The sequence below is a fragment of the Chenopodium quinoa genome, unplaced genomic scaffold (genome assembly GCF_001683475.1).
Source record: "Chenopodium quinoa cultivar QQ74 unplaced genomic scaffold, ASM168347v1, whole genome shotgun sequence".
NCBI classification, from domain to species: domain Eukaryota; kingdom Viridiplantae; phylum Streptophyta; class Magnoliopsida; order Caryophyllales; family Amaranthaceae; genus Chenopodium; species Chenopodium quinoa.
The window spans coordinates 3,228,376-3,241,280 of NW_018744268.1; the positions used below are offsets into that span (position 1 = coordinate 3,228,376).

Below are 12,905 nucleotides of genomic sequence, written 5' to 3' on the forward strand. Positions count from 1 at the left end.
TTGTTGTTGTTGTTGTTGTTATTGTTGTTGTTGTTGTTGTTGTTGTTGTTGTTATTGTTATTATTATTATTATTTTTATCCCATTATTATTTATTATTTATAGAATTTTTACACTTTTTATAACATTAGAATATGTGTTAAATAATATAAAATACTACCTCCGTTTTTATTTAGTTGACACGTTTTGAATTTAGCATTATTCACACACCTCCCTTTAACCGTATTTTGTGTTTTATATGTAATGAAAAATATAATCATGTGGGATCTTGTTAGATTCGTCACTTTATATAATTTCAAAATATCAACTTTTTCCTAATTTTTACTTATCGATAATTAAAGATATTAATGGTTGAATAAATGCATTGACAAACGTGACTAAAGAAACATGTCAATTAAAAAAAACTAAGGAAGTATTAATTATTACCATTAAATATTAGTTGTTATTATCAATTAATATTCTATATTAGTTCTTATTGCTATTATTTTAAAATATTAATTGTTATTATGTATAAATATTAGTTATTAATAATAAATATTAATTATTTTATATTTATTAAATTTTAATTATAATTATTATTAATTATTATTTTTTAGTAAAGCACGGGGCAGAGCAAAGTAGAGTAGATCTCAGCAGAGCAGAGTAGGGACAGAGCAAAATAGAGCAGATTTTAATTGAACATAGCATAGGAGATTAGCAGCTCTAAATAACATGACTTTAGAGATCCATGTCTATTCTCATTATCTAACACTTTACACTTGCTTTTGTTATGTGGCTCTCGAAAAAAACACACACAAAAGTTAAAAAAGAAAAAAAAAAGTTTTGTGACACACTCACACAAAACACTACCGTTGAGAATAGCCTCTTACCATTTCAATTCTCCTCTTTTTTGAATTCCAAAACAGCCTTTCCCTCTTTCTCTCTCTCTCCTCACACTCTTTCAGTCTGTAATCAATCCCTTGTAAAATTCCTCTAATACTCTCCAAAATGAATCAATACCACGTTTACGAAGCTATTGGCCATGGAAAACACTCGGTAATTTCTACAATCTTACATCTTTGCCTTTTATTTTCATTTTTAAAAAAAAATTTGAAATTGATAATCAGAAAGTGCATCACTATTTCATTTTGAAATGTGTTTCCAATTTCAAAATTAAGCCCTAATTGCATTTCTAGTTGATTGAATTTTAAGTGTTTGGTTAGTTTTTGATGATTCTGGAATTTTGTTGTTTTTGTTTAGGCTGTTTATAAAGGAAGGAAGAAGAAGACGATCGAGTATTTTGCTATTAAAAGCGTTGATAAATCTCAAAAGAGCAAGGTTCTTCAAGAAGTAAGTTTGTTTGAGTCATATTTCTGGGTATTTTTTTTTGTATAAGTTGATGTTTATTTGTTATAATTTGAGCTTTTAAATAAGTTAATAATTTTCCAAATGCTGTCAGGATGTTAATTTTCTTGTTCCGTAAGATCGGTATCGTATGCAATCGAGAGACATTGGTGGAGTAGTGCTGCATTTGTTTAGTGGCGGATCTAGAAAAAATGTTTCGTGAGATCAAAATATAATTTGATAAATATATGAGGTTAAGATTCAAGTGTTTAAGAGTTTGAATTATACCTAAGTTTCGAAATTTTTGACTGGATCTCCCTTTGCTAGAATAATACTTCCTATGTATTTATTTTGATGAAACACTTAATTTTTCGTGCTTGTCAATGTTCAATTATTAATACCTTTAGTTACTATTTAACTTATAATTTTACAAGATTCTAATTTAAAAAGTATAAATTAAGACGAATTTTAACATGTCATCACATGACTGACTATGAATCACTATTGTATATAGTGTGAATATTGTAACCTTAGAATTGCTTCATCTAAGGAAACCGGGGGAAGTAAGATTCAAATTTTATTGTCAAACTATGCCCTTCAATTTCTATTATTCATTCATATTGTAAATTTTTGTTGACAAATTCTACGAGCAGTGTAGATTAAAGCTAGAATTATTATTATCATCCCATCATGAATTTGTACAAGTTTTTGACGAATATGTTGCCAAATATAGTGAGTATTTAGTATTAACCACTAAAGTCACATGTGGGATATGATTATAATTTATAATACAACAATGAAAGAAGAATACCTATTATTTTGTTTAATCTGCTTCTTGACATAACTATTTTCATGTTATGTAAAGATTTTATGTTGTTGCTATTGTAGGTCAAGATCCTTCATGCTCTAGATCACCAAAATGTGCTGAAATTTTATTCATGGTACGACAATCCTGTGCCTTTTTTACTACTAATATTTGAGTATAACTCTTATATTCCATATTTACTGTCACAAAGTAAGCAAATATAAGTATCATGTTTACTTCAACTGATTAATTCTCTGCACTGTGAATAGGTATGAAACTTCAGCTCACTTATGGTTAGTATTAGAATATTGTGTCGGAGCAGACCTTATGAGCTTACTGCGACAGGTTTGTTTTTCTCAAATATGTAAACAAAATTAGTTGTTACTCTAAAATAACCTTGTTGGAATTGTTACAATTTAATGATTGCACTTCAGACATCTATTTTGGGCAGATGGGTTGAATAACAATGTTTTTTTTTTTTTTTTTTTTTTTTTTTTTTTTTTTTTTTTTTTGTATTCTTGATTGTTAAAAGAAAAAAAAGTTTTATTTTTTGAGAGGCTGTGAGGAATGGCGTAATATAGTGAAATTGTGTGCTATTCAGTTAGTTTTGATGTATCTCTTTTGATCTGATGTTGGAGTTTTCAGGATGAGCATCTTCCAGAAGATTCAATACACGACCTAGCCACTGACATTATCAAAGCTTTGCTGTAAGAAACGCAGTATACTTTGTTTTGAACTGTTGCATTTTATATTTCTCTTATACATTATAAAGATATTTAGTTGGTTGGAATGACTTTTGATTACGGCTACACTGCAGGTACTTACATTCAAAAGGAATCATCTACTGTGACTTGAAACCATCCAATATTCTGTTAGATGAGAATGGCCATACAAAGGTAATTGAAGACAAGTTTTCTAGAGAACACATTAATGTAATTGCTTTTATCATACTGATTATTTGTTCCTTCTTGTTATTTGTCATGCAGCTCTGTGATTTTGGATTGGCCAGAAAGTTAAGTGATATATCAAAAACTCCTTCATCCTCGGTTCGTTTTCTGCTTTTCCAAGAAGAGTTGACATTGTAATTGTTCATCTACTTTAATAATCAGTTACGGGTTATTTATCTATTGGTGCTTTTTCAGCTACCACAAGCGAAGCGTGGAACACCTTTTTACATGGCTCCAGAGCTTTTTCAAGATGGGGGTGTGCACTCTTATGCATCTGACCTTTGGGCTCTTGGTTGTGTCTTGTATGAATGCTATGCTGGGAGGCCTCCCTTTGTGGGAAGAGAATTTACCCAACTAGCAAAATCTATACTCTCAGATCCAACTCCACCTCTTCCAGGTGACCCCAGCCGTCCTTTTGTCAATCTGGTGAATTCTCTATTGGTGAAAGATCCAGCAGAAAGGATACAATGGACAGAGCTTTGTGGACATGCATTTTGGGGAACAAAAATTTCCTTGGTTCCCTTGCCTCCTCAGCCAGCATTTGATAACATGATTGGGATTACACCTAGACCATATCTCACGGAACGCAATGGTGAAAGACATCCCCATGGAAGAACTCCCCCAAAATCTCATGAGAAAGAAATCAAAGGATGCTCCAAACAAGATGAGAACAGTAATACAGGGTCTAGAGGCATTGGAACGCCTGTTAAAGGTACCACCAGTGGTCGCAAAATTCAAACGAAGAGTGGAAGGGTAGCGGATGATAAGGAAACCAATCCTTCAAGTGCAAGGGGTGTGAATATTCTCCGTCTTTCAAGAATAGCTAAATCGAATCTACAAAAAGAGAATGAGAAGGAAAATTATCGGAGACCTTTGGCTAATAATGTACAGAATGATGCTGAGATCAAAATAGAGAACACTGATATGGAACTTGACTTTAATGAGAATGATGATGAAGAGACTCAAGATGAGCCTGACGCATCTGATAACTTTTCTTCTACTCCCGAAGGAAACAATTCAACTTCAGATCAGAATCAGGGAATTGAAGAGGAGTCTTATGTATCTAATGTAAGTAATGATATCAGAACACTCGAGGAACCTTCTTCAGATCACACCATATCGGCTACACCACCCAGTGCCAGCCCTCAGTCTAAAAATCCAAGGGGTAAGGTAGCTGTGGTGCCTGCAACGGAATCTGAATCTCCAACAGCTTCAAATGAGCTTTCTGATGTGTTTTGGCATCCATCTGATCTTTCAGTCAGACCTGTTATGCCCAGCAGAAAAGCTACTAAAGTATCTGAAACGATTCCTTCTCTTCCATTTGATGCACTGCCAGCTTCTGTGTTTGAGAAGATATCTAAAGACCAATTTGACGCTTTCACCAATAAGATTGTAACCATTTTTAATGGGAATGCCAATTTTGGAGAGAAGCAGAATACAATCCGCTACCTTGAGACATTAAGCAACAATGCTGAAGTTGCTAACATGATTACAAATGGACCTGTAATGCTGGTTCTTATCAAACTCCTAAGACATTCTAAAGCTTCATCTTTCAGAATCCAGCTAGTTTCTCTTATTGGGCTGTTGATTCGACATTCTACATACATTCAAGACGAGTTGGCCAATTCTGGATTAATCAGCTCATTAATTGATAGCCTTAGTGACAGACAAGAAAAGGTGAGGAGATACTCAATGGCTGCTTTGGGTGAATTGCTGTTCTACATATCCACTCAAATTGATCAGACTAAAGACAGAGGTACGGAAAATCAGCATAAGGACGGCCGCTCTGCAACTGGGTGGCAGGTAATAAAACTTACTCCATCTCTTCTTGATGCTCTTGGGCTTTATTGATTTCTTTACTTTATGAATCACACGTAGTTTGATACTTTGTCTTTATTTTTATTAATTTGTAATTTTTTTCCAAATGGCTGAACAGGTTCCAAATGCATTGATTTCCCATGTTGTCTCAATGTGGCGCAAGGGGGAGGATGATGTAACCCAAGTGTATGCATTAAGAACTGTGGAAAATATCTGTAGCCAAGGAGCACAATGGGTAGCTCGTTTTACCAGTCAAGATGTTATTAGTAATCTTTGCTACATATTCAGAGCTGTAGGCAAACAAGAAAGTGCGAGATTAACTGCTGGCTCATGTTTAGTGCGCTTGGTTAGGTTTAATCCCCCCAGTATTCAATCAGTAATTGAAAAGCTCTCATTCAAGGACATTGCAGCTGCTCTTGTAAAAGGCAGTCAACGTGAGCAACAAATAAGTCTGAACCTATTAAACATGGCCATGATTTGTAGTCATATGTTTACTAATATAGGCCGTTACCTTATGCCTTTAGTAGAGGATAAGAATCTGGTTCCAAGTCTAGTTTCTCTCATAGAGCAGGGTAATGATGTCTTAAGAGGAAAAGCTCTTGTATTTGTGGCCTTGCTTTGTAAGTCTTCTAGACGGTGGTTGCCTCATTTTTTTTGCAATGCAAAATTTCTCTCCACAGTGGACCGTCTCAGTAAAGAAAAGGATGGTTACATTCATCAGTGTCTGGATGTGTTTTTGCATACTGTGGGTGGTACAATGCCAGGTTTGCTGGATACAATTAGCAATGACATTCAGCAACTTATGGGGGGTAGACGCCACGGTCATGTTGCTGCTCGAGCTACGCCAAAAACAAATATTCATTTGTTTCCAGTTGTCCTTCATCTTCTAGGATGTTCGTCCTTTAAACGCAGAGTTGTCTGTGATCAGGTCCTGCAGCACTTGGCAACCTTGGTCAAGCATGTGGAGTCTCCATTTCAGGTAAGCAGGCCTTCGCTGTCTCTTATGATGAAATTTGACCAATATATAGAATTATTCTGGTTCACCAAAGTCATTATTTTTTTATTTTGTCTGGAACATTCAATATATAGAATTATACATAGTTTATGTCTTAATAGTCATTTGAAGTAAGAACGTATGAATCACATATTACTCCCTCCATCCCATATTTATTTTGAAACTTGACGTCAGTTATGACGCATATTTCAGGTAAACAGTTATTGTTTGGATTTCAACTGTCCATTGAGACTAGGTAAAGAAGTAGTTTTGATAGATGGTTGTTGGGTAATTTATACTAGTAAATGAATTGAGAGGATGTGAGACCCTAACATATAAGTATTGGGAAAAGAGATGCTTTATTATTGCGACCTTTTGCAAACTACATGTATAAAAGCTAATTAAAGACATGAAAAAGAAGATGGAAAAAATTATTTTGCGAAAGAGGGAGTATTTAAGTAATTAAGTGCACAATGAAATTCCATACAACATAAAGTGTTTTGTTGTTTGTTAAAGGTGGATACATTTGGGTTGATAAATACATCTGTTATGACAAATAGCCTAACACAATTGTGATTTTATATGGATCCATTTATCTACTATAAAGTGGTCCACTTTATCATGCATTTTACTAAGGGTCTATATACCCCATGAACCTTTCCATTTGATGCACAAGTACTAATAATGTTAAATCTATTACATGATGATTTTGCAGATGTATATCTTCCATCCTTGAAAGCTTTAGTTATATGGCATTAAGATTTCTTGCCTTATGTGCTTCTTTATGTGTATACTATGTTTGACTCTGACAGGGAAGGGATGACTTTCAAATAACACTCCTCCGAGTTCTTGAGTCCATTGTGGAAGACCAGTCTCATGTCCTTAAATGGCCTAATGTTTTTATCCGTGAAATTCTCCCAAGCTTATCTGTTATTTACAAAGGGAACAAGGATGGTGATGCAAGATTTTTGTGCTTAAAGATTTTGTTTGATGTGATGGTCATTTTCTTGGAGGAACAATCAAAAGATGAACAGCAATATGAGGAATTGAAGTCCATATCCTTAATGCATTTCTTGCCTCTCTATCCCATGTTTGTTGAGGATGAGGACCCCATTCCAGTATATGCTCAAAAGCTGCTTCTGATGCTTATCGAGTTTGATCACATCAAGATATCAGACATCTTACACATGAAGACAGTCCAGCGGTGCTTTGAATTCCTTCTTGGGGATCTAGCAAGTGCAAACGTGAACAATGTAAAGCTCTGTCTGGCACTGGCATCTGCTCCAGAATTAGAAACAAAAATCCTCTCTCAACTTAAAGTGGTTCGCGTAATTGGTAACCTTCTGGAGTTTGTGAGTGCAAGAGAAATGGATGATTTTATGGAACCAACTCTTGGCTTATGTAGGGCTTTCCTTTTGCGTTCGGTATATAATACAAAAGGGTCCACTTATTCCGAAGAACCAACTCTTCTGTCGGATTTCTCTGCTGAGGCCAGCATTCCTATAGATCAGCAGCAGTACATAAGAGATATTGCTGATTTTGGCGGCATTGTTGGTGTGTTACTGGAATTGAGTAGGTCTCATGATCCAAATATTGCTGATATAGCATCTGAATGTGTGGTCTTGCTGCTAAGGGTGGCTCCAAGAGAAGGCACTACTAATTTCCTCACCAATCTTCCCAAGGTTGGTGCTATCCTCGAGTCCTGGCAGCAGGGAATTTCTAACTTATTGGTGCAGCGAGTGCTACATGCTCTTGGTTTCTCCTGCAGGCAATACTTTTCGCATGCTATGATATTATCGATGGCTGGTTCAGAGATATCTAAACTCAAAATCATTGTATCTGAGATTAAGAAATCAAGTATATCTGCACTAGTAGGTGCAGCTTCTATTGTAGCCCCTGAGTTGGATCGGCTTCCTCGCTGTCATTAAATTCAAGCTTTTTTAGAACTCTTTCGTGTTAGGGCAATTTTTCTAATCTGGCTTTACGTGTATTCATTTTTGCTTGAATTTGGGGAAAATGTCCCTTACTGAAGATTACCTTATTGTCATTCGAGTAAATAATATGAATCTTAGTATATTTTTGTATGCCAATCTGAATATGCTATATGAAATTTGATATCATTATTTTCCGTAGTAATAATCAGATTTGCTGAGGATTATTAACTTTGGTAGAGATTATTATTATTATTATTATTATTATTATTATTATTATTATTATTATTTGTAGACATCTAAAAATGTCTCCCAAAAACCAAATCCGATGATGAACAACCTTTCACCGCCACTATTGGTCGGGTTTAGTATTTAATCCCGAGAGTGCTTAAAAAATCGTATTTTATTAAATTCATTTTTTTGAACAGTCCACGGATTAGTCTTGATGTTTGGTAAAAACATAGTTTTAATTTCAGCCCAAACTTATTAATTAATTTTTAGCCCAAGCCTTTTTATTTTATTGTTTTATTATTTATTTTTGGCCCAAACCCTTTATTTATTTTTATTTAATTATTTTCTTATTTTAGCCTGAATAATAAAAAGTCAGAAAAGGCCCGAAATTATCAATCGGCACTTAAAATGCCAAAGGAAATTAGGGTTAAAAATGTATTTAGACGGAAAAACAGGCTGGAATTTCCCGCGCCACGGCAGGTACCCACCGTGTCACGGGAATCCTTCCCGTCTGACGGTGGGATTTCCCGTGACACGGGAGGTATGCCGTGACACGAGACATTCCGTGTCTTTTCCGCGTAAATCCTTAACGCGTTTTTTATCCCGTTTTCTGAAAATTTCCCGCGTCACACCAAAAATGTACCGTGTCACGGGAAAGTGTACCGTCTGACGGTGGAGCTTCCCGTGTCACGGTACAGTTTGACCATGTCACGGGATACTTTTTTAGGGTTTTTATCATTTTAGGGTTCCGTGTGCTCCCTCATCACATTTTCCCTATAAATACCCCCTTATTTCTGATGAACGGGGCACCGAGTAATTCGATTATTTTATTTTCTCTCTTCTATGCTTAAGCCTAAACACTAGCCTACCCTTTTCTACTTCAAAATTCTTTCTTCAAGTACTCAAAGGAGTCCATACTTTACTCATGGTTCTATCCTTAAGCCAAGGCGTGAAAGGTAGAATTGTTTGAGGGTTTGGCCCCAAAATCAACTTTACTTTATTTAATTTAATTTAATCATCGTTTTATTATTTCCTTGAAGTTACTAACTCGTTTATTATTTTGTAGTTGCAAACAAACATAATTAAAGTACGGATCATGCTCCTTTTATTTTTATTATTTTTCTAACGATTTTATGTTGTTGGAATTGTGATTAATTTGGTTTTAATATTAATGTTATTCTATTATTGATCACCGTATTGTATGTTTAAAGGGAATATGTAATTGAAAATCATGCCTAATAAGATAATTTGGACACCGGTTTAGGGTCCTTTTAATCTTATTATTAATTGAAGTGATCACCAATATTTTAGAATTATGTGTGCATTAATATTAAACCAATTTAGTTAAATAATAGTTTGGAGCGAATTGAATTATTGTTTGTATGCCTTTGAGATCACAAGAATGCTTTTCAATATAAGAATCGAGTAGAGACCAATACGGGCGAATGTGACTCCATGACTCACTTCGTACCATCATCCCCGATCCTCCTTTCGTGGTTCCGAACCATATGGAGTTAGTAATCTCATGGATTATGAATGGGGTGTAACCTTCACGGGTCAATCGTTGTTGCCTATCGTTGTCCCTTATCGTGGTTGCCTTTTTATGATCCGTGAACGGCTTACAAGTTCCTTAAAAACTTGTTGGCGGCTCCCTACTTTCCTTGTCCCTAATCGTATTATGTCAATTCCTACTTCCTATGAGTGCCAAGCATATTCACAACATGCTTTTAACGTAGGCGCACTTCAAACGACGCCTACATTATTATTATTATTATTATTATTATTATTATGATTATTATGATTATTATTATTATTATTATTATTATTATTATTATTATATCTCAAAAACAAAAGTCATACAACCTACAACACTACTATAATCCGCGTTTTTACGACGCTTTTAAAGCTTTTTTGCGACGCTAAAAAGCGTCGAAAAAACGTGAGTCGAGAAAATCATGGGACATCAAAAAGCGTCACAAATTTCGACGATTAATTGTGTCCTATTTTGTATACGAAGCGTCGAAATTTGTATATGTTTGCGCACTTTTTCAACTTTAGCGGCGCTTTTTTGTGTCTGGATTTGTAAAATTGGAGACGCTTTTTTATGTCTTGAATATCATATATTTGGTATTTAATATGTAGGGAACGCTTTTTCTTTTCCGTGTTTTATATAAAAAATCTAAAATATTTTACCAAAAAAACAAAACTCACACTGAAAAATACTACTATTACAAAAATTTAAAAAAAAAATAGATATCCAACAAAATTAGGCCAAATTTTTTTTATTGCATACAAATATATTATAGTATTTGTACAATATCTCATAGTATGGAGTTTTCTATTATAACAAATATAAATCCAACTTATGATTTAGTTGTGACTTGTAGTGGAATAAATCTGCTCTATGACATGCTTCACAAAAAACCGTCAATCAACCTTTAATTTTGCTGCTCCATAGTCTTGTTGCAAGAGGCCGTATGGCGAAGTTTAGATTGTGACCAATAAGTTGCTGCCTGCATGCCAACCAATAGGTACAATCAGAGCACGCATTAACTATACAAAATTTCTGAAATTCATGTCAAAGATACAACAGAGCAAATGTTACGGCTTAACTTAAATGTCTTCGCTTGATTAGTTAGAACAAAACACACTCAAAAAAAATCTCACCCTTAAAAAAGTAGGAAAAAAAAGTTATATTGATTAGTAATATCTTGATCAAAATACATATTGTGGGTTTCTCTTTTAAGCATAGACCTCTAAAACAGAACACTAAATTTTTTTTACACAAAGTCTTCCAAACAGCAGCAAACTCTAATTTGAATTTCAAACACTTGATAGTTTATCACGAGTATAAATTGGAGCAAAAAAACTCCCAACTATGGCAACCTATCAACAAAAAATTCCAAACCACTGAAACAACTGGATATAATCAATTACAGGCTCCCATAAAAAGGCATCCAACATAACCAAGAGGCTTTACTTCTCACTCTTGAAACTAATGGTCTGATTTCTCAAAAATAACAAGTGTTTGATAATAAAAAAAAAAAAACTTGAGTTATCAAACAATTATTAACAAGTAACAACCTTACTCAGCAGAACAGCCACACAACAAGACATCAGTTATGTTGTGTGTTTTTTTTTTTAAGATCTGGATACTACCATCTAAGAAAGTTTATTATTTCAATTTAAGGGGTCGGGTGGGTGAATTAGCTGAAAAAACCCTGCATCATACAAATGAAAAATGTACATATACATTTGATCACATAGAACCACCGAGAAGGGAACTAACATTTCTCAAAAGTCCATTTTCTCCATATTCTTCCAATTTTTCAGTATCACGGGTTCCAAGCAAAGCACAACATCAATACATACACTTGATCCTAAAAATCATAGTTGATTTCAACAAACAAATGCAAGAGCAAATATATACAATTTCATAGCAAAACCTTCACCCTAATGATTGCTATATATGATAACTGATATAACATATTTTGCACAAGATAAACTAAAAGAACAAAATTTATACAAAATATATAAAAATTAAAATGAAAAACTTGCTACTAAATCAGATTTTAATATTGTTTTCAAAAAAAAAAAAAATGTTTTCTTGACAGCATATTTACCCAATTGATTTATCAATTAATTAACAACAAAATTCTCAAACCTTAAATCTCCGAAACAAATAAAATCAAACCTAAATCATTAGAAATCGATGAAATTTATACTCAAACAGTTTAAAAAATAGTAATCTAAAGGAGAGAATATACTCGTATGTAAAGGTGAGAATTGACTACTTCATGACAACGAATTCACAATCCATGACTCATTTCTTCATCTCTTCTTCATCCATGATAAATTAGGAGAGATTTATCAGAAGAAAAAAGTAAGAAATTAACACCCTAAAATCGAAATCTAAAGAGTAATAAGATAATACCTGAAATCTGTATGACAATAGGCCAATCATGGAAGAAATTGATACATCTATCAAATATTCAAATCATCAAGCAAGAAGATTTCAAACCAATTACACAATTCGGATTTGCAGCGGTGGAGAGTAGATCTGGTAGAAATGAGGAATTTTTCAATAGTGTTGAAAGCGGTAGTTTATCATCTTCCCTTTCTTTGGATTTGTGTGCAGCTTATCTAATATCTCACGTGCAAGACATGTGATATATCACTAAATCTCGATGCTTTTCCAAGTCTAGAATTTAGTTCGACCTGAAAAGCGTCGCCAAACCACGAGATATATCATTTTACCTTGACGGTAACCCACCAGCGTCGAGGCTATGGCGTCAAGATTCCACGCATTTTGTAGTAGTGTAAAGACTTGTTTGCCTCAAAAGTATGGATTAGCTGATCAACTATCAATTAATATACGATTGGTTAAATCTAGTCATACAATATTTGTCAATTACACCCGGATAAAAGTAGATTAAAGAGGCTGAAGAATGTACCTAATTAACAAAGCCTTTTAGCATGCTTAAAAAGTCTGCCTGGCTTTCTTTATATAGTCTAGCAAGCTCACTCCTATTATTTTCCTGCAAAATATTGAAGAATTTACATATGAAGTATCAATATTAGAAAAAGAATACAAAAGCCCCCCATGGACAGAACACGAAATTAACCACATAGCCAAAATTACTTAATATGAGCTGCAACACGAGCCCCAATGTCTTGCGTCGTCGAGAACCTCTGAATCCGCTTTTGTAACACAAAAGCCTCCTTCTCTAATTCCCCAAGCGAAGAAAAGGAGAAGGGAATGAAACCATATCCAATCGCCTGACATCGAGCTTCATACTTAACCCGCTTCCGATGAGCAGCATCAGCCACAACCCGCCCAGGAATAAAGTCAGATAGC

The 12,905-nt window shown here is 34.3% G+C and overlaps 1 protein-coding gene and 1 long non-coding RNA gene across 2 annotated transcripts; one reads left to right on the plus strand and one right to left on the minus strand.

Annotated features, from left to right (window-relative positions):
• The first annotated feature begins 588 nt into the window (after nt 1-588).
• LOC110694883 (serine/threonine-protein kinase RUNKEL-like) lies at nt 589-8,012 on the plus strand. Its single transcript, XM_021872060.1, has 10 exons — nt 589-1,033; nt 1,238-1,327; nt 2,210-2,262; nt 2,396-2,471; nt 2,772-2,833; nt 2,944-3,022; nt 3,113-3,172; nt 3,269-4,876; nt 5,010-5,870; nt 6,698-8,012. The coding sequence occupies exons 1-10, from the start codon at nt 986-988 to the stop codon at nt 7,811-7,813; spliced, it is 4,053 nt and encodes a 1,350-aa protein (XP_021727752.1). The 5' UTR covers nt 589-985; the 3' UTR covers nt 7,814-8,012.
• A 2,304-nt stretch (nt 8,013-10,316) lies between these two features.
• LOC110694884 lies at nt 10,317-12,498 on the minus strand. The gene is made up of 2 exons (XR_002505962.1): nt 11,337-12,498; nt 10,317-10,560 (listed from the first exon to the last, which is right to left on the minus strand). It is a non-coding gene; the product is annotated as an uncharacterized LOC110694884 (long non-coding RNA).
• Nucleotides 12,499-12,905: the final 407 nt, after the last annotated feature.